Raw genomic sequence first — 22,187 nt, forward strand, 5'->3', positions numbered from 1 at the left:
ACCTCATTCAGTTCCGATAGCTTCAAAGTTGTGTGTATACAAAGCTATGTGTATATTTAGCTCATTTGTTCACTTCTGCACATGAGGGATGTACTATGCTAATCTCAGCAGGACATGTGCTTGTACATGTGAATTATATGTGTGGGGCATGTGGTCTAGTGAAACTAAGCACACCCCTGAGACGCCGATACATCCCCGCTGGAGCTGCAAGTTACACTCAGGGGCTCGCTGAAGTTCACCTCAGGCTTGATCAGGTTTCACTGGCTCAGTTCCGCCTTAACATTCACTTTATTTTCCCTTGTCAGAATTTAGCTGTGTCCAGGCAGGAGGCAACTGGAGAGACAATGTCAGACGGGGAGATTTTCAAGGCAGAGGTAGTCTATATCAAAGATTCAGAGGAGGGAGGAGCAGGACACATTATACAAGGGGAGACACATCTTCAAGTAAGTAAAAGAGCATGAGCACTCTGTAGATGCTTTAAGGATTGCAATTTTACAATATAGACGTCTGAGTGTGTGTTTGTGTGTGTTTCTGTTTGTGGATTTATGCAATTCACTCATTCAGTTCAAAATGTACAATATCAAGATGACATCTGTACTAAAACACTGACAGGAGATCATTATTTAAAAGAAAAAAAATGACATGTATTTACAAAGGTCACACTAACTGCCTTTATCTGACATTTTAATCAGAACCCAATAATAAGTTGATATGCAAATGTCCCAGTGAATATCTACAGATTAGGGTCTACTGTATAATGTAATGGATTGGGTTTATTTTTAGCAGTGTCTTTACAGAGCTAAAGTTCAGAATATGGCTTCATTAAAGTACATTAAAAACATTCAAATCCAGCCTAGTTCAAAATTTCTCTCTTCTCTGCATACAAGACCTAGTTGACAGAACACTGCTACAATTTTTATTAGTATTTTAAAAAAAAAAAGATACAAAATGTAAATATTATTAAATAAATATTTAAATGATTTTTCTGAGTTTCAGGGTGAGATCCATTTTCAGTAATCTTTGCCAGAGGTGTGAATTGCAGATTAAATATAGAAACAAAACAGCAGTTCAAAGTGTGTTATGCTCAGTTGTCATTTGATTAAAAAAAAAAAAATCTATGTTTCTCTTTCCTCAGTTGAAGCATCCAACAGATCACATGAACTTCCCGCAAACCTCTCCCTCATTCAGTACTCGGGCTGAAAATACACCCAACCATTTAGCTGCCGGGCCGGCCTCTATGGAAACAGCTGTTGATAAACACAGGGGCATTTCCCAACAGCAGTGTCACGATACCTCTCTTGGTGCTGAGGTTAGCTCGGGTTTCTTTGTAAATAGAGCGTCTGCGTCAGAAGACAGAACGAGTCCCACAAACTTCACAGATTTATTTCCCACCCCAGCTTCTTCTAGAGAGTCCATCCTCTCGGAGGGCTCGGACAAAGAGAAGAGCTGGTCCGCCATGCAGCTGTCCGGCGAAGCGTCCCCCGTCTCTTTCAGCCGCACGGTTTCCCCCTGCTCCTCTGTCCGGTCGGGCGTTTTCTCCCCCGCTGTGGTCAGGGTCAAGAGGCACACTCTGGCTCCCGGCTCTAGTCTGCTTAACATGCCTCAAAGCTGTTTTTCGTCCTGCGAGAGCTTGTCGTCTTCACTGTGTCCCCAGTCTCCACCTTCCCGGCACCGGCTCCCTCCTACCCGACTGTCCCTCCTCACTGCCATCCTGAGAAAAGGCCGCCTTCCCATCCTGTCCCCCGCTCTGCAGAGGCCTTACTCCCCCTGCTGGCCTGTTAACCCTGTGACCCTGTCCTGGTGTAACGCCTGCTCGGCAGCCTCCAGTGTGGCCTCTATTCCCTTGGAGTTTTCCTCCAGATTCCCGTCATCAGCCTCCATAGACAGTCAGACTCAGAGCCAGTGTCCCAGGGAGCCCTATAGGTGCGTCACTGCCCCTCCATCTGTGCAGTTAAAGGAACTCAACAAAACAGGCCCTCATACTCCACTAACAAAGTGCTCAGAACAAATTCATTCAAACAGTGGACCTAGATGGGAGAGGGTTATTTCGCCCACACCTCAAACTGTTTTTCAAACCCGCTCTAAACCAGTGAAGAACAATCCACTGCCCCAAACGCCACTCTTTTGCTCACCAGTGTCACAACTCAAACCTATTTCTCCTACTCCAGTAAACCACAAAGAAACATCTGGCTCTACAGCGTCCAAACAACTGCAACACCCGTCTATCGGCAGTTCCAAGTGTCAGTCCCCTAAGTTTAAGCCCAGCAACAGTCTGATGTATCCCAAGGGCCATACAGGAGATAACAACCACACAAAACTCATCTCCCTGTCCCCTAAACCTATTAATGGGCAAGAAACGTCTGTGCAGCAGGAAAGGAGTCGACAGCCATGTTCATCCCTCTCACGGCTTCATTCCCTTTCTCAACAATTAAGATCTTTCCCCTCCCGCTCTCCTGCATCCCAGCCTTCTCAGTCACACCCGCCCAATGTCACAGTTTCCTCTGCCATCAAATCACCGCCTCCTCCCTCACACAATACCATGAAAGGAAGGTGGCAGTCGGAGGAGAGCTACCCTGTTTCCGCAAAAGACAGGATACCACAAGTTCACAAAGCTCACTGTCTGTCTCCTTCCCGCTACACACCCATTGTTTTTCCCGGATGGCCGTCACCCACCAACTCACCTTCTCCTACTCCAGACCGCTTCACCCTTACACCCTCTCCCGCTCCGCCAATCAGAGACCTCACTCCATCCCCTTCTCTCTCCCTGCGCTCCACGCCCTCTCCGAGGCCCTGGGCTGGAATATCAGACTGCAGTGACAGGGAGGGTAAAAAAAGAAAGGTAGCTACTCTGCTTGCGATTTGCATGACATCTGCTTGTTTACACTGAGGATATTATTCAATATGTTCTCTGGCATACTTTGAGTCATCACCCCTATGCTGCTAAAAACGGATTTCACCAACTTGATATCTTGATATCAAGTGTTGTCCTCTGTCTAGAACTGTTTTTAGATGTATGTGTTGAGCCACATGTGTTGATGTTGCAGAGTGGGTTATGTTTTTGATCTTTTCTTCAGGGAGATTTGAAAGGTATAGTTTGTAAGATTTTAAGGAGTGACATGTCCACAATGTTATATCTCAAAGCAAGAGGGAAGCATAGATGAAACTTCCCTGTCAAAAAGTCATCATAGAACTCAGACATCCCATGTAACAGCTTTTTCATACTCTGGTCTGTAGATCAGACTTGGACACCAAAAATGCTGTTTCAAGCTTCTAAATAACTGTGCAATCACCCCACAAGCAATTTGAAAAATTATCCACCGGGAGGCCATTCATTTACTGCAATCAGAGAAATATAAGTTGATTTTGAACACAGTCAACCAATTTTCTTGGAAAAATAGGCTGCGACTGAACGTTTGGATGACTTCAGCAGCCAATCACTTACTCAAATCAGCCATCTGGACAATGGCAAGATGATGTGGTTTCTAGTGCTGTGAACGCAGACTAAGGGACTTCACTGCTGCACTTGCTGTTGTGCAACTTGAGTGTGGCTAGTTTCTTAGCCTGAGAATGACGAGTATAAGACAGCATCCCTAAAGAAATGCCTACAATGTACATTTCCAGAGACATACACCAAACTGCATCTTTAAGAAAATGCAGAATTTTCAAGAGTAAATTTATTTTGTATTTATTTTCTGTTCTTTCCTTTCTCTAAATTGTAGCCACACAAGATTAAGTTGAGCTACAAATCGCTTGCTGCAATTCCCACAAATACCCTTCTGTTGGACCAGCAGGTGAGCTCCCATGTTTGGCTATAATCCCACTAATCTCTCATCTCATGTTACCTGACAACATGACAGGCACCTTACCCCTTGATGGGTGCTTGATCCTGACACATCTGGCACATGTATGTTTTAGTAGTTTTTGTATAGCACTCCTGGAGCGTTATGGAAGGAAGGTGAATATATATATATATATATATATATATATATATATATGTATATATATATATATATATGTTTACAAATATATATAAAAGACTAATCTTTATATATATTTGACTAATCTTTATTTCCCATACATAAGGCTTTATATAACATTCATTTTTATTTTGCAATTCAAACCTGCAAGAAAAATGACAGAAAACTAATTTCAGGAGGATTTACAAACTATAGTTAATGTTACTGCAAGTGTAATTTGAATGATGTTCCATGTGTGAAACAGCTTCAGTCAAAACCAAGTGAGAATCAAAAGAGACATGAATAAAATTAAACAATTGCTGTCTAATATGCACTGCAGTATGATACTTTTAGGATGACAGTGTGGGATGCACTGTGCAGAATACAAAGTGAATGAATATGAATATGAACTGTCTAGACTAGAGGGATTTAATGTTGTAAACACTTCAGGTTAGGAAATTCTAGGACTAGAGTCTCACAAATCAGTAAGCAACAAAGGTCACTCCTGGCAATGAGCTGAATCTTTCTTCTCACCCTCCATTCCATTCACAGGCAATAGATGATGAGGTGGAAAGAGAAGAAGATCCATGTGAGACATTGGACAGAGGTGTTACAGATACCCATGCTGAGGTATCACTGTACAGGACAGTATTGATTTTACTGGACATTTACCACAAGAGATCATATCAGTATTTAACTGCAATCTCTTTCTACAGATGTGCTCACCTGCACAGCTCCGACAGCAGTCAGAGGAACTGTATGCAGTGATAGATGAGATACTGGGGGACTCCATTCCAGCAGTGAGTTCAGTTAATTATATCAGTATTAACATAAAAAAAACCCATATAACATGTTGGACTGTGTAGTGGATGTTGATTTTCATGGCTTCATTTTTGCAACCTTTAAGTGCAAAACATCCCGGTCACCTCAACCCTCCAGGGAATCAACTAGCAATGTTGGTCTGCAGGTAAAGCATGTTCTGAAACTAACAAATGCTCACACCATTAACAGAGGTTAACGCCATGTGACATGTCATGACATGTCACATGGTGATGTACCATCACACAATGTAATATAACATGAAAATAACATGAAAAAGTCACAATAATGTTGATCTGTACATTATACTGTCACAGCATTAGCCATTTATGTTCTTATATCAATGAGGAGGTCAAGATATGCCAGTTCCACATGTCGGGTATTCATCAAAAGTTAATAATTTCTTCCATTCCACATTACCAACTTGTTCACATTAGGAGATGCACACATTTTCATGACTGGACCTGAAATGGGACATGAGATCTGCCTGTTCAAATTCTAGCCACTTTTTTTTAGCATTTTAGCTGATTATCACAACACCACATGGCCAGTCAGCTCTATATCTGTTCAGTGGCCATTACAGCTGCCCTTCTACCACTGGACCAAGTTTTTGAAAAATTAGCAGGGCGGTTATATCTAAACTGGAAATGAGCTCTCCAGTGCCCAGATGTTGTTTGATTGGACCAATAATGGAGGTTTTGCCTCTTCTTCTGTTTGCTGAAAGGCACTCAAAGTTTTGTGCTATTACGTAATTCAATCTGTTTGGAAGTTAAATGCCTTTTTGTGAGAAGCCACGCACCATGCCCCCCTTTGGCCAATTGGTATGAGAAGTTAATCAGTTCTTCCTTGCCCCACGACAAATCTTTCCATTAAGTTTTGTGCAAATCCATTCATATTTTTTGAGATATCCTGCTAACAGGAATGAGGCAAAAACATAACCCCCCTCCAAGGAGGTGATAACAGAATGAAAGTGTTGAAAAAGGGCTCACCAATTATGGAAAGAAAATAAATAGAGTGAAGACAGAATGTTTAATAAATGTGTTAATACTGTAAATGGGCCTAAATTCAATTAGCCACCCAAAGGTAATTCTCTGCAGGATAGACAAGACAGATTGGTCCCCTGGCTGGCCACGGAAATACTGTGCTAAAACTGTGCGCTGAAAAAGCTAAAATAAGGACTAAAGTGAAACTAGGAAAGTTCGTCCAGAAACAAACTGAAACTAAAGTAAAATTCAAATCAAAATCAGAAATTATTAAAATAGGATCTAGTAGAAAATAAGAAATGCAAAACTGTAATAACCTTGAGCCCAAGGAAACAAGTACTGCATATTGTGCTTTAATGAAACGCATAGAGGGAGAGAGAGAGATACAAATTCTGATTGTGTACTGGTCTGCACAAGGAATAGAAAGACAGCTGTTTATTATTCATCAAAGGATAAAGCCTCTCATGGTTTCTGTGTGTGTGTGTGTGTGTGTGTGTGTGTGTGTGTGTGTGTGAGTGTGAGTGTGTGTGAGTGTGTGTGAGAGAGAGAGAGAGAGAGAGAGAGAGAGAGGGAGAGAGAGAAAAGGAGTGTGCGCGTGTCCACACTGTCATCTACGAGGTGTCAGTGTGTGATGTGAATTGAGATGCTTTTCTAGCAGAACAAAAGTGATGGAAATGTGTGAATTGCATTCACTGGTTAAAAGAGAATAACAAAGGAGAGTGAAAAAGATTTCTCCACTTGCCACAGGAGTTAAAGTTAGGAAAAAAAGCACAAAAACAAACAAAAAAAAAAAAAAAAAACAGCAGCTAGGAATTGTAGATACAGTTTAGAAAAAATCATGAAGTTCATTCAATATCAAAATAAAGACATATCCACTCAGTGTAATTTTAGCCTTTCATTTTTCTCATCAGTAGGTGTCACATTTTTCAAATGTTGAATGTTCCATTTTGGGATGAAATGCTCAAGTATGGAAGAGGATTAGGGCCACGTGAAAAATTTTATTTGACTTCTGAGTTTAATCTCAGAATTCTGCAAATAAAGAGAATTCTGAGTTTAAAGTCAGAGTTCTGAGATTCTGAGAATAAATTCAGAAACACAGGATTCTCACTTTGTTCTCAGAATTCTGAATTTATTCTCAGAATTCTCATTTTAAACTCAGAATTCCGACTTTATTCTCAGAATTCTGAGAATAAAGAGAGTACATTCTGAATTCTGAGATTCATATCAGAACTCAAATACATTTTTCACATGTGGCCCTAGTCCTCTTCTGCACTTACGTTTCAGAACCACAAAGGTATAGGGTATAGCTGGTTCTTTAGTTTTGTTTCAGAATTTTCTATTTTTGTTCGGTTTCAGCACATGCAGCAAAACACATCATTTCCAAGATCCTCGGGGCGTGAAACTAAATATGTGAGTAAAAGCCAAATATTTTTCTTTCTTGAATTTTCAGTGTGAAATCCCCCATTGACCCAGTGTTAACCCATTATCGACTATGTATGTTTTGATTTACTGCATTATAGACATTTTTAGTCCCAAATTAAGATGACGTTTTATTGTTTGTATTGAGAGTGATAATGGAATCTGAAAGTGGTAAAGAGATTTTCCATCAAAAATCTGTCTGTATGTATAACTGATATACTCAAAATAAATTCCAGATCGGGGTTTTAGAGTTTCTGTAACCATGAATAAAGAAAGTGCTATGGCAATTAAACGGGTATTAAGTAATCTATGACCTTTATTGACCTTTATCTGTGATCAGTAGGAAGTGAAACAACATCAATAGACACACACTCTCATAAAATCTTGTGAATGAGTACAAACTCTGAATCACAGGTTATGTGCTGTGGACACTAATTATGTGAAGATTATGTTCCTCCGCCAAGAAAGGAATACGTGACAATAGCACAAATGGGACACGCCATTTTCACCTGTTCGTAACAGATGCAAACAACAGAGTCACTTTTTCATAATTGAGACATTGTCAGATAACTAATTGGAGCAGAGATTCAACAGAAACTGGTCGAGCAGTAAAGAGGAATATTACACGATGCAAAACACTGTAATAATAATACTGCTTTGTCATTTTGCCTGGCTTGAGAACAAGGCTTATTAGCTTTCATAGCAGAAATGTCATGTGAGGCCGCTTGCTCACTCCCTCGTAACAGCAGTTGAACATGCAAATAGGTGCAGGGTTGTTGATTGGGAGTGTCTTGAAATGCCACTGAGCAGGGAGTGTTGGTTCTAATACAGAGTACGGGCCAGAAAGTGAGTTTTGAAAGCCAGAAATCTCAGCACCTGGTTAAATAATGGCTGAGTCACTGCTTTTGATCAACAACCGTATCACCCCCCACATATACAGTATATCATGTTTGGGGCAGTAAAAGTCTAGTTAAAATTTCACTCTTGAGAGAGACAATAATTATCATGTTGCATGTTGTTCTTACTGCCAGTATATTTATTTGTTTGGTTTATCAGTCTATGGAAAATTCTAATTGAGCCATCATTTATGGTTCATAGCCTGTACTGGATATTTAATAAATCAACTACTCTATGCATGTGTTGTTATAGAACAGCCACATCTGAGAGGTGTGATACCCAAATGCTATGGTAATTATTGTAAAATAATTTGTGTTTAATCACATTGCTTCCTCAGGCATCATTATGTAGCTTGCACCCATCTGCCTCTGTTGAAAGACAGCTGATGGATACTAAAAAGGTATACAGTCACTTTGTTATTTGATGCTTCTACTAAAGCTATTGTTATTGATAGTGTGAAGTTAAGTTACTCCTGAGAAAGCAATACTTAACAATGCATGCCTCTCTGTTGTTTTTCTACTGAATCAATTTGTCCAGACTAAGCCTGGGGTTATTCGCCCTATGACTGCCATTCCAAGATTGACAGTGGAAGATGAAGAAGAATATCACCCAAACCCCTTCAGGCACTATATTGTGGAGCAATCCTTAACTGACAACAAAAAGGTAGGTCTACTGCTCAAGCGCATGTTACAGTAGATGGATCTCAAAAGAAAACGTCAGGAAGGAGGGCCAGTACAGTTTTTCTTACCCTACAACAGTAGTGATATACAGCAAATGTCCATTGTCAGTTACAGGCTGTTACTATCTATCTATCTATCTATCTATCTATCTATCTATCTATCTATCTATCTATCTATCTATCTATCTATCTATCTATCTACTGTATATATAAAGATATGGTGATCAATCTGTAGCTTTATTTATTTGTATCTATAGACTGAAACCCTTTGGCTAGAAAACAATAACGAAACAACATAAGACAACTTGACTCCTCACGTTAAGTATTATTCACATACCCCTCTATAGAGCCGCAGAGACGCTCTGAGGGAAAAGCAAAATCTCAGCTTCAATCTCATGATTTTGCATTTCATGTGGACCCCAGGAAGACTAGCTGCAGCTAATAAACCAATAACCCAATAATACAAAACAGCCCCTAGTGTCCTGCTGATGAAGAGAGCTGGGGAGAAGAGTAGATTATATGGTCATTTTGGATAAAGATGGTACAAATACGTACATTTAGGCTGCAGGAAAAGTGCACATGCTCTCTGGTCAGATGATTGTACACAAGAGACATTCTGCAACAGTTAGACCTGTACTTACAAACCAGGTGGTGCAGCAGAACGACCACGGAATTAATGACAGCTTCCTTCAGCTTGTGGTACAAATATTGTACTGCTGCATTTCTGTCACATCTTTCTAACTTTACTGTTGGATACTAGGGTTGTATAGAGAGCTTATCGTTTTAACAATAATAATAATAATATCCCGAGCAAACTAGTTCACTATGCCATTTGCTAATTTTCATAAACACTGTGACATCTATAAGCTCCTTTTTCAAGGGCCATTCAGTGATACAAAGTGATATAAATACAAGAGCATATTTGTAGAAGCAGCGTGAAATTATGAGTAACACCGATGCTAAGAAATTTCACAACTATAGTCTGAAACTGGTTAATTTGAAGATGTGACTATGAATGGTTTCCTCCCCGCTCGTTAAGTGTCAAGGTCGGCATGACGATCTCCCATCAAGCAAACGATCAGCAGAGATACGGGGGACAGATGCGACTGTAAACACTTAAACCTTGCTAACCATCTTGTTTACTGAATGCTTTCAAAAATCTTCCACCGCGGAGAGGGTTTTAACTCGTCAATGTTCTTGACACATTTGACACGTTAAACACTGTTTTCAATGAGAAAGGCCCACATTACCCCAAGAAATGCTGAAGACAAACAATAGCACTATTTCTAATGTAACCACTGAGGCTACCTTATTCCACAGCTATCCAGTTGGCATGACAAGGGCTTTGTAATGATGTGGAATATAATGATATGCAGCATGTTAGGGATCCTTGGGGCAAGCGGGAAAGAGAGAAAGGCAAACACCAAAGGCTATTTATCTTCAAAGCTGCATTCCCATCTAGTCAGCTATCTGCTATTTGGTATAGTTGGTTGTTTGCGGCTTGCCCTGCTGTTTTTATTTAACCATTAGATCTTTGGTTAATTGCGATTAACATTATGCAGTAAGGTAATCATTTATTCATTTTAGCTCATGTTAATTTAATCTAAGGTGTTATAATATTAATCACTGCTTCCTGCTCTTGATGTTTTGTGCTTACAATCATGCTGCAGAGGTTGCGTACAAACCTTTCTGCTCAAAGTCTGTAATTACTAAAAATCAAGCATGACCAATGAATCTGTGTATCCCTGTCTAAAACACTGTATATGCATATTTTGAAACAGGATTTGGATGTGGCATATGGTAATCTGGTGATCAATAAAACATGGTTTTTAGGATGCTAATAGTCAGAAAGATTACTTTAACATGCATCTGAAGATGTTCGATATGTGTTTTTAAATTCAAGTGCAAAACAGCGCAAAACATCTACTAATGTAAGTGTACCTATCTGCACACATAGTATGCACATAGTTGCACCTGCATGCACAAGATCCAAAAAGCAAAACCTGTATTGCTCCAAAACATGAATATAGGTTTCCGCCAATCTTTTTTTTTTATATATTTTTTTTCCTCCCCTCTTCCCTCCCACATTATTGCAAAAGCAGGACAAAAAGCAACCAAAAACAAAATGCATGTTGGGTTACATAGGGAGAAAATGTTGCGAGTCCAGAAATGACCTTATTATGTTCCATAAGCCATTTCCTCCCCAATCCAAAGATAGGAGAGGGGATGCTGTCCTTTCCATGCTTAAAAGGTTCAGAAAATCCTCCAACCAATTATTCACATTAAAACAATTAGCTTTCCTGAATTTCCATTTAATGAAAATTGCATTTCCTTGTAACGGCAGCCAGTGCTATCATTTTTTGCACAGATTTACAATGAATGCCACTGGGCTGAGTACCCAACAAGCATTTAGCCGGACACAGAGGCCCTCTTTACACCTTGCATTAACATGCGTCTCGTATCCAGATTGTATCTAGATATGATTTAACCTGATTACATTTACACCTGGTATTAATATGTGTCTCCAGTGTCCACATTGAGATCCAATTGAGATCTGATTGCTCTGTCCAGCTCAAACAACCGAACGTCACATCCTCCTCTCGTTTGCACGGGTCCAAAAAAAAAAAAAAAAAGTTGATACCCATCCGTGAAGCCGCGCTATTGTATGGACTTATGCTTGCTTTTGGAAGCGGGGGAAGAAGCCGTCTTCAACAACTGGAATGCCGAAGACAAAAGTCGGGCGCGATTACGTATTTCCGCCCACGTAGTTGTTGTATGTGGATTGAAAACGCAATTGCATTTATACTTGTGTTCAATGTGGTCACAATGCGTCCCTGACCACCTCCGGAGGTGGTTTGGCCGATCGGATCACGATCCGTCCTCAATGCGTCTTGGGTGCATTTACACCTGTACTTTCATGTGGTCAAGCACTATCCGATTGCAGTCCGACCACCCAAAACGCATTTTAATGCAAGGTGTAAAGGGGGCCAGAGTTATATCTGTGTGTATCTGTGTTCTTACTGCATCCCAGAGGCCCTTAACAGCTGGACAGTGCCATAATGAATGCGTGAGGGTGCCTACCTATTCCCCTCCCCTTAGCATTCCCCTCTTTTAGGCTGTTATCCAGGTGTTCATGGCAGCCTAATTGAATACCCCTCGAAATTATTTTTGTAATAACAGATTTTAACTGTAAGTAGGAGAGAAAAGAATTATCATCCAAATTTAATTCAGATTTCATTGTTAAAAATGGGATTATGGTATTTTCCTTGATAATTTGGCCAACTTGCTTTATGTTACATTCTTCCATAATTTTGTTGATCAATGGATTGCCGCCCGCTAAAAATGAAGGGTTTCTCCATAATGGGCATGAAGGGAGAAAAGTGCCAGCAGTACCTAATCTCCTGTGTAGCATTTTAACCACACTAACTGAGAACTGAATCAGTGGATCAATCAGCCTTGGAATGGGTTTGGGACAATACCATAATGCTGCAAGAGAAATGGACTTGTTATGTTCTGCAACAATCTGTCCTTCCAGCCAATCCCAGTTTCCTTTCATAGTACTATCTCCATAGCCCCACATGATGGGGAATCTAGCATAGGTAGTAGAGACAGATATCAGGCCCTCCTGATGCCACCTTCGGCAATGACAGTTTCTTATGATTTATTCTAGGTTTTTTGCCTTTCCATATGAATTGAGAAAATAAGGTATTTATTTCTTTGAACCAATATTGAGAGATTATAAGGGGAATGGAGGATATTATATAAAATAATCTTGGAAGGACATTCATTTTTAATATTTCGACCCTTCCCCACAAAGATAAGGGTAGTGTTGACCATCTTTTTAGATCATCACTTATCATTCTCAGTAAACCTTGGCCATTAGATTTGAATATCTTATTTATTGGTGTATTTTCCTTTAGGTTTCCAAACAAAAGGTGTAGAGCCAAGATGTACAGAACAGGTGTGGTAATTTAGCAGCATGGCTTCACTTTTGTTCCAATGTATTTTATAGCCTAAAGTAGACTAAATGAATTAATTATTTGGGAATGGCAGTAAGTCCAATGTCCAATTGTTTTGATGACTGCATGCAGTTCTATCAATTGGTTTAGACATTTCATTACTTGAGTAAAACTCAGTGACACACAATTACTTTGCTTGAAAGACAGTGGCAGATTTTAGCGTTAAAGGTCATTGTGATTTTCTGCCTTTCATGATGATGTGCGCACAACTTTCTTTTATTACTGTCACCATCACTTCTTACCAGTCGATACATTTTCTTATACTTATAATAGCAATAGCAAACAGATGAAATAGGTGAAAGTGTGGTTATTTAGACTTGCTGCTTGGTGTCTTTTCCATTTCCAAAATTAAATTACTTGAATGATAAATGCTCAACATGTGAATATGGGACATTTCACCAACAATTTATGGATCATTGTGAGCTAATGGTGGGGATGTGAGCACAAATCCTCTGCCGATTTTGATTTATAACAAGAAACATGACTAGTGGTGCATTCAGTGTTTTATACATAATCCACTCGACAAGATGTAGAGGAAAAACAGGATAATATGAGTAGAAATCATTAGTGTGAAGTTAATCTTGTGATTCACTTAGTCACTTTAGTGTAGTTGTGGTCTCTTAGTCTGAGAGTAAAACATTTTGTTTGTCCCATGTGGTCCCTTCAGGTCTCAATCTACAAACTGCTCTGACTGGTGTGTGATGTATTGTCTGCCATTTATAAATAAATGAATAGAATGAATGTTTTTTTTTTTTTTAAATTAACTATTTTGTTTAATTTATAAATGCTGTGAGATTCAGTCAGTAGAAAACACTGCTCTCGTTTCCTTCATTATATCGCTGAATTTGATCAATTAAAACATTGACTCGATAATTACCTCACCTTACCGTGTTAAGCCTTCTGCTCAGCATTCACCACTCAGCGATTAAATGATATATAATGCCATTGGTAGGGATATGGATGACTATAATTACTCCTGTTACATACCCACAGAAAAATGAGCCACTTGTTCTGACTGTGCTAATCACATTTACATCTTAATGTAAATACTGTACTTTCATAATCACCTTTGGTGTTTCAACCCAATCCAGAATATGTATGGCCACATAGAGTTTTAGATTATTAGAGAGTTTAATCTACTGTGTATGTAGACAACTTTCAGAACACATCACTACAAAATACAGGTCTACATTACCATTTTACATTTCTGTTCTAGTCCCTTAGCGGATGCTCCAGAGCGGCTTGAGTGGCGACAGCACAACGGGCTTATTAGGTCCTCAATCGCCATCATCATATGCGACTGATTAGAAGTGCAAAGGTCAAAGCTATAGTGCCCAAGCAATAGATGTAACAAATATTCCAGGTTTCTTAGAATATCTATGCATAATAGAGTGATAGCTAAAGAAATAAGAGTCAGGCAGAAAATGTTGTTTTTTGTATGACAGGGAGCTCTGGTGCAAGTAGAGGAGGAAGGCAGATGTGAGGGGGACGTGAAGGATTTCTTGAAGAGGTGAGTTGTCAATTCACGGATGAAGAGTAGAAGACAGGAAATGTCTATTCAGTCCGGATTTGGGTGGGAAGGTCAATCCATCAATCGGCTGCCAGATGAAGAAGAGTCAGGGTCGTGTGCAGCGATGCTGAAGTTGCTGCAGGGAAGGGAGAGCTAAGTGTCCAGTTGTATGGCAGAGTGTAAAGCTGGACCATGGATGAAGCTATGTGAAGATATAGGTTCCCTTTGCTCCTTCTAATACATACCAATCTGAATTAACCAGCCACACAACATGGAAAATTAATGTTCTATTTCTATTAATGTTCTATCCTCTAGCTGTCACATATTAACGACCAAAACGTCAGTCAATCAATTTGAGTCTTTAGTCTAATCCATTCAAAACAAATCAAATGTTAATAAAGGGGAAGGCAGAAACAGATGAAACACACAAAGTTCTTTGTCCCACTGGAATACGAAACAAGAGGCGCAGCATTTATGAAAAAAGCTGGTGGATAATCTGTAAACACAGCAACATGGATCTTGATAAGCACCAGCTCCTTGTTATTGCCATTCTCGTTCACAGACAAAAGATAAGACAACGCTCTAAGCTGCATGTCATACAGTTCTGAGTGTACGAGTGAAATTAGTTCCGTTGTGAAAATAGAGAGAGAAAAGGCGAGCTCCTCCTTGCCTGTTTCAGGCTAGTCAGTGAGCAGTTAACGGATAATTACGTATAGTGTGGTCCTAAAATTTTTTAAAATGGTTTAAACTTTTGACATCTGAAAAACACTGTGTTAAAAGCCCTCTGCTTCGTCATCCGTCCCATAGAGAATACATTGACTCAAACAGAGATACAAAATCTCTGTCTGGCCGCCCCCTTACTGCATCTGCGGCTTTTAGTGAGCTGCATGGCAATATCCCCAAGAAAAAAACAGACTAACAAAAAAACAACACATGCATTTGGTGTAACTTGGACCTGTCCCTGTCCCAAAAAAATATATATTTTACCATGAGAAAGTTTAAAGTATTGAGGAAGCAAGTCAAATGCACTGTGATCATTACCTGGAACAAAATGTGTTTCCACGTATGTGTCAGGATGGGGGGAGATAGGGATTTTGAGGTTGTAGAAGGGACAACAAGATGCACTGTACTGAGATTCTTATTCAAAATGATGATTTCCATTTACGGCCTCAATTGCATAAATGTGGTGCTTTGGTATTTTTCCATAAGCTATTTCATTCAAGCAAAAACTGAGGCAGTGTGTCACTATTACACTCAGTTTTTTTATAAAACTACAATGTCATTTTTTGAGGAACAGTATAAAATATCTTTAAAAAGAATATGTAATTCACTATCTGTCCTTCATGTTCTCTTTTTTCTTTTTTTCTATTCTTGGACATCATCCAGTCATCCCACCCTATTGTCACAATTCATGAGAATGAAGCGCTGATTTCTAAAGAGGTAATGTATAGAGTTACTCAGAGAGACATTAATCACGTTTAGTCTTGTCTCATTAAAAAATGAGCTGTCTGAATTGTGTTTTTCCTAGTCTGTTAGTTAAAGTACGGTCAGCCTCTAAAGTGTGTCAGAAAGCGTTCTAAAGCCCAAAAAGTGGGAACAACTTGGCTGCCATAAAGTCAAGGGAGTAAAATCGCTCTTGCTTGTGATTACTGACATTTGAATCGTGACCTCAATTCTTAATCACTTCAATTAAAATCTAAATGAGTAAAGAGACTTTAACCAATAAGCAAAAACCATTCACAGTTGAACTTCAAATTGGCACTATTGAATATTGGCACAGTGTACTGAAGCGGGGTTGTTTCAACAGCTTCTGTTTATGAGACATACTGTAAATCACTATGAAAGCACAGTGCTTTATCCTTCTAAAGAGGTTAAAGGTTTGATACATTTTTGAATTGACCCTCTAAAGTGAGCGTGAGGTGGGCAGTTTTAGCAGCTTTTGAAGTTCTCAGAGCCAATAGCCCAAGTGTGTTCAATCAAGGCCAAGGTAGCTACCTAAAAATAGGAATCAGGAGGTGTGACAGAGTCAGTGCTCCATAAAATAAGAATCCTCAGAACAACCCTTGCAACATGTTTCTGTTCATAACATGATATGATGCTAATGTATCAAATTTGCTTTACCTGGCAAATGTCCTTTTTGCTTGAAGCTAAAAGGACATTTGACAAAGAACTGGTAAAGGCAGCAAACCAGAGATAGAAACCAGAGGGAGATAGAAAGCACATGCACCTCCATATACACAAACACACACACACATATATATATATATAAACTGGTTGCCTAACGTTAAACAAAGGTGTCTTACTTGCCTAAACTTAACTGTTAGCTAACCTTTTCATGTGACAAACAGCTGAACATGGTGTGTCCAATTTGTGGTGGAGGAATGCAATGTTCACAAAATTTGTGTCGCCAACACATAATCAGCATTTGAGAGTTGAAGAGTGTTGAGCATTTGATATATGAAATTCATAGCTTTGAAAATTAAAAATGTAGTTATGGTAAGTGAGCAGTGCATTTAAGATTATCACTTATTATTGTAAGTGCATCTTGAATTAGTTTGTCTATATTAATTGCTTTATTGGAGATAAATCTTACAATTTTGCATTTCCTACTCAATGAGAATAGGCAACTGCTGCAGTATTGAAAAGACAGACTTGCATCCTGAGCTTGAACACAGAGGTTTAAAAGGTTCAAGTGCCTGGCTCTACCTGCCTTGACAGAGAACACTGATGGTGTGAAACACTTAAAGGGATATGCCGCAAAAAGACGAAACATAAAACAAGAGGAACATTTCATAGTGTTTCATCAAGGTGGTTGTATCTGACAGTTTATCTGTATCCACCTCTACGCTGCCATTAGCTTGTTTCTCAAGGCAGTGGGTTGTTAGTTGAATTAACACAAATCTACCCTCCCAGTTAGGTTTAAAAAATAATCTATTACTGTAATCAAATAAATATAATAATCTGTATTTACATTTTCCTTTGATAGAGTTGTGTGGTGAAAGTTGCCTAGACTACTCACTTTTTTATGAATGTGAGGGGGAAGTAGAAGTGCCTGAAGCACCTGAAAAGAAGCCATAATTTTAATGTCAGTATGAATGTGCTTTGTAAAACTGCCTAAACATTTCGTGTCTACTATGAGGCACAGGTCAAGTCATTTTAACCTTTCACCCTGTCTAGTGGGTTATGGTTATTTTCAGCCTGGGACAGATTTTTGTTGAGGCAGATAAAGCAGGGAATTATTAGCTTTTCAAGTAGCTACTGACTTCACAGAGAAAAAGACTAAGTGACGACAAAATAGCAATACTTTCCAATATAACCATTTTGAGGTAAAAGAAACAACAACAACAAAATACAATGTTTTTCTGTGCATGATATGGCCAAAGTGCCCATTGAGTGAGTTGCAGTATGTTCAAAATCAAAAAGGTAATGAATGCTGCTTAACATTTCCATTCCACACCTCTAAATACCTTGACATGTTTCAGTCTGTGTTCAGAAATGCAGAGATGACTTTTACAGTGCACCTCAATGCTACTTACAGTTTTTCACAATTGTTTATACAGTAAAATTGGAACTTCAGACACAATCACTGAAACCTGAAACTCATGTATCAAATCCCTAAACCAAGTCTGCAAAACTACAAGCACATTTTCTGCTTTTCACTCAGTTTGCAATTCTCTATCACACTTTTTGCAAAACACTCTCTCATTATCTACATAAGGCACAACATTCAAAAACTAAAATCACATGTGTTCATTTGGAAGCACTGCCATCCCAAATGCTTACAGTTTTTTCTGATTGCTTAGGCACTATCGTTGAAACTATAGGCTATTTTTGCAAAACTCTACACACTAACCACAAAACCTTACACCAAACCAGCAAAACATTATACATCTCTTGCAAAAGCAAACAATTCTTGCAAAACTCTTCAAACTCTTTTAAAAATTGTGTTTTTGCGTCAATACAGTACACACAAACCATCATTTGAATAAGCACACAAAGCACCAAGTACGCACTGATAGTATAAATGAAAAACACTTTTGCTTTTGGTTTTTCTGTGTGCAGGGCATAGCAGTTTGCAATAAAGTTTTGTCATACATGTAGTAAACACACATACACACAGGTATCCAAATGTGTAAAGTATGGATGTGTATTCTGAACATAACACACTATCAATACAAATAAGGGGGAAAAGTTATTTTTTTTTGTCTCAAAATGTTCTACAGTAACACTCCTCAAACAACAAAAGCGCAGTAGAAGAAAACAAAAACATTTGTGCTAGAAACAGAACAGAACAGAAAAAAATAGGCTATCTGGCCATAAGTTTACAGAGTTGCTAGAAGTGTCTAAATTGCAAACTGAGTGTAAAGCAGTGAGTTGTGTTTACAGTTTTGCAAAAAGTGTGTTAGAAAATTACAAACTGAGTGTAAAGCAGAGAACGTGCATTCAGTTTGGCACACTTGGTAAATGCATTGGCTACAAGTGTTAATGGTTTCAGAGATAGTGCTTCAAGAATCACTGTTAGTGTTCAAGCATTCAGAAAAAACTGTAAATTAATTTACCAATTGGCAACATCCACTCATCACACATATAAACACTAATATCTGAATATCTGAATATCTGAGAAATCAGAGCTTTAGCACTATAACAAAGGCCACAGGTGAGCTCTCTTGTTTTTGAGAACAATGTTGCAGTGAGAGCTAGAGGAAGAGGAGTGACAGTAAGAGGAGGAAGAGGAGGACAGGGACAAAGAAGAGCAAGGAGAACAGTTATCTCAGATGAGATCCGGGTCACTTTGGTTCACCATGTGGTCGACATGGGTTGAGCATGAGGGAGGCTGGGCAGAGAGTCCAGACCAACCTGAGCTTCACTGCTGCTTCCATCATCTAGATATTCAGAAATGAGAACTGGCAAGTAGCCTACTGTCTACACGATGCTACTGCTCTTTATACTGTAGTATACTGTAGTAGTAGTAGTAGTAGTAGTAGTAGTCCTACACATCAGTAGGCCTGTGCTACTCAATGATGGTTGGCCAATGTTACAGCAATGTGTCATTTCATATTGAAAAATAGAAATATTCTTGTACCACAGCCAATCACATCATGTTTTTAGATCTTCTGCAGAACTGAGAGACGACCAGTCTGTGTGAACATGGCTTTTTTTTTTTTTTTTTTACAGAAAACCTTTTTCTGTTTTACCTACTGCATTGTGTTTTGTATGTAGAACACTTCACATATCCAACACATTCAAGTGTTGAAATAAAGTATTTGTGATTGAAATAAAGTATTTTATATTACTGTATACTGTAACAGTCTTCTACAACATGCTACTGTGCATGAGTGTACCTCTGAACATGCAAAAGGCATAAGCCTACTGATGAGATATTCATAATAGTGTTTTCCGTTGAGCACAGTGTGTAGTCAGTTGTTAGAAAGATGTATTCATTTGATGGTTGTGTGTGTCATTTTACTGCAAAATAGCATTTTGAAAAGAGAGATAAAATGGTTTTGAATAGTGTTTCATTTTGCCAGTGACTTGTAGAGTTTAGCATTTTGTGTTAGTGGTTTTGTGTTTTGTGTTAAGAGTTTTGAGAAAATGAGCCCTAGTTTCAGAAAATGTGTCTAAGCAATTGTGAAAAACTGTAATTGGTCAATTAAATTTTTGTTCTGGTACAAATAGTTAGAGCAAACAGAGAGCAGGTGAGTGGATTATCCATCCAATCCAAAAATATAATTGTCAATTATGATCCAATACACAATGAATATTCATCACAATCCTCAGGGACGCTTAGGGGAGAACACAGTTTGAAGCAATTTCACAATGGACTCTCGTCAGTCAGCTTTACTTAACTAAATGGTTAACCAATGGGGGAGATCCTGATTGTTGCCTTTACATTCTCCTTTGGCCTTTCTCTCTACAAAACTGATCACTTTGAAACCAATTATGTCCTTTTTTATATTTCAGGTGGAAAACCTGTCTCTCGTGGAGGCAGGGGAAGATGCTAACACGAGTTCAAAAGGCCAAACATTTAACAACGAGAAGAACCCTGAAAGTGCATTCTCAACATCTGACCTGCTGATTATCGAGTCTGAGGACCAGATCGCTCACACTGTGAAGGATGGATCCTGGCAAGATGCTTCAACATCTTTCAGTCCTACTGAGGTGCTGATGGAAGCTTTTGAGACTCATATTTAAAACATCAGCAGAAGATACAGAGGAAATATTTGTAACCCTTTACTATACATTTTCAAATGGCAGATATCTGCTGAGACACGTCCAATATTAAAGACCATTACACAGCTATGAGATAAAAAGATATGGCAAGTGAATTGCACCTTACCTTAATTATTGCTTACTTCAACTAACCAAGAGTGAAGAGAGTACGTCTTTGCATGTGTGGATGTATAAATGGAATGTGACTGAGTTTTATCTGCAGTCGACAGCTCAAATAATGAATAAAATATTTTTACAGCCTTTTTTGTGCCATTATTGAAATGGGTAATGGTGTATAGAGGTACTTTAAGGTGCAAGGGTGAAAAGTGCTATGGCGGTGAGGTGAGATGGGGTACAGCACAAGTCAAAGAAGTGCAGCTGTGACATGGCTCTGACTAATAATTTCTTCATGGAAGCTTTGTTTTGAGAAGAGAAAAAAAAACAATTCAGGTAGTTAATGTATTCTTTACACGTTGCTAAACCAACAGATAATCAGCATTTCTGATTGGTAAGAGTCATTTCAATTGTGAAACTCATTAATCACTATAGAAAATAATATTGTAATATAATTAAATACTTGTGATATGTAATAAATGACTTCCCTACCATTATGCCGCACAATTTTTATTTCCCTCTGGTGCATATAGATTGTCATATCGATAAAATAAATCACAAAATGCAATTACAGCGTAATAACATGGAAGACATTGACTGCTTGATAAAGGTATGAATAATACAACCGAAGAAAAATTGGAAATGCAATAAAAGTATGAAGTGGTGGGGGTGTCCCATCGAAGAGAATAGGGGGGAAGAGCAAGAGTGCTATAGACTGATCATTTGATTGCATCTCCTGGATGTCGCTTCACCTGATTAGATGTCCTGATTAGGTTTCTAGAGGCCAGTGGAAATACCTACTCAGTCTGAAAGGGGCTGAAAATGGTGCAGATGATTGCCCCACTCACAACATCCATCATCTGTTGGGGACCTCACTGAGTTAGGGAGTAGCTTTTGAGTGATTTCAACAGCAAATGTGGATCCAAAATCAAACTCAAAAATACTGAACCACTGACCTAATAATATCTTGAATGAGGGCATGAGCCTGTCCATTTGCCTATCATACAGTATATGACCTATGAAATTCAACATTTTATTATTTGTAATTTTCACCAAGTAGCTTCTGTACAGGCTGTCTGCTTGTCTTGGGCAAGCAGGATTCAGTAAGATTGCCTTATTGGTTAGGTAAGGGTTAGAATATACATCAACAAACATTGTTGAACTCAATGACCTCTATTTTGGCATTACTTGAATGACTGAACAAAGAACTGATGGATGGGTGTCTGAGAATTTAAGTTTGTAGTAGGCCTACTTCTTTGCAACGATTAGCTACCATGAGAAGCATGCTAAGTTTCCCATAAATAACACAAGAAAATCTCTTTCCACTTGAACGATCAGTGTGGCTGGAGTGGACACAATCTGCCTCAGAGAAGATGAATTTGATGTGTGGACCAACTGTGTCCAACTGTGGACGAGGATGTAACGATATATGTCCTTTGATCAGCGTTCCAGGTTACCTCTTGGAGGGAAAACAGTGGTGACAGCACCTGCCTGCAGACACGGGGACTATAGGGAAAAGCAGCATACCTCTCCTCTACTTAACACTCTGTTTCCCATTCAGCACTAATCAAGGCAGCAATT

General features: G+C 38.9%; 1 protein-coding gene across 1 annotated transcript; it reads left to right on the forward strand.

Annotated features, from left to right (window-relative positions):
• Positions 1-344: 344 nt before the first annotated feature.
• On the forward strand, positions 345-20,972 carry mlip (muscular LMNA-interacting protein). The gene is made up of 11 exons (XM_071543833.1): positions 345-443; positions 1,100-2,839; positions 3,720-3,791; positions 4,509-4,586; positions 4,673-4,756; positions 4,864-4,923; positions 7,115-7,168; positions 8,412-8,474; positions 8,612-8,737; positions 15,669-15,722; positions 20,244-20,972. The coding sequence occupies exons 1-11, from the start codon at positions 345-347 to the stop codon at positions 20,472-20,474; spliced, it is 2,661 nt and encodes an 886-aa protein (XP_071399934.1). The 3' UTR covers positions 20,475-20,972.
• Positions 20,973-22,187: the final 1,215 nt, after the last annotated feature.

Source organism: Centroberyx affinis, unplaced genomic scaffold (assembly GCF_046629955.1).
Source record: "Centroberyx affinis isolate AG114_WGS23_722 - 3 ecotype Tasmania unplaced genomic scaffold, CSIRO-AGI_Caff_v1 ptg000240l_1, whole genome shotgun sequence".
In the NCBI taxonomy this organism is placed as follows: domain Eukaryota; kingdom Metazoa; phylum Chordata; class Actinopteri; order Beryciformes; family Berycidae; genus Centroberyx; species Centroberyx affinis.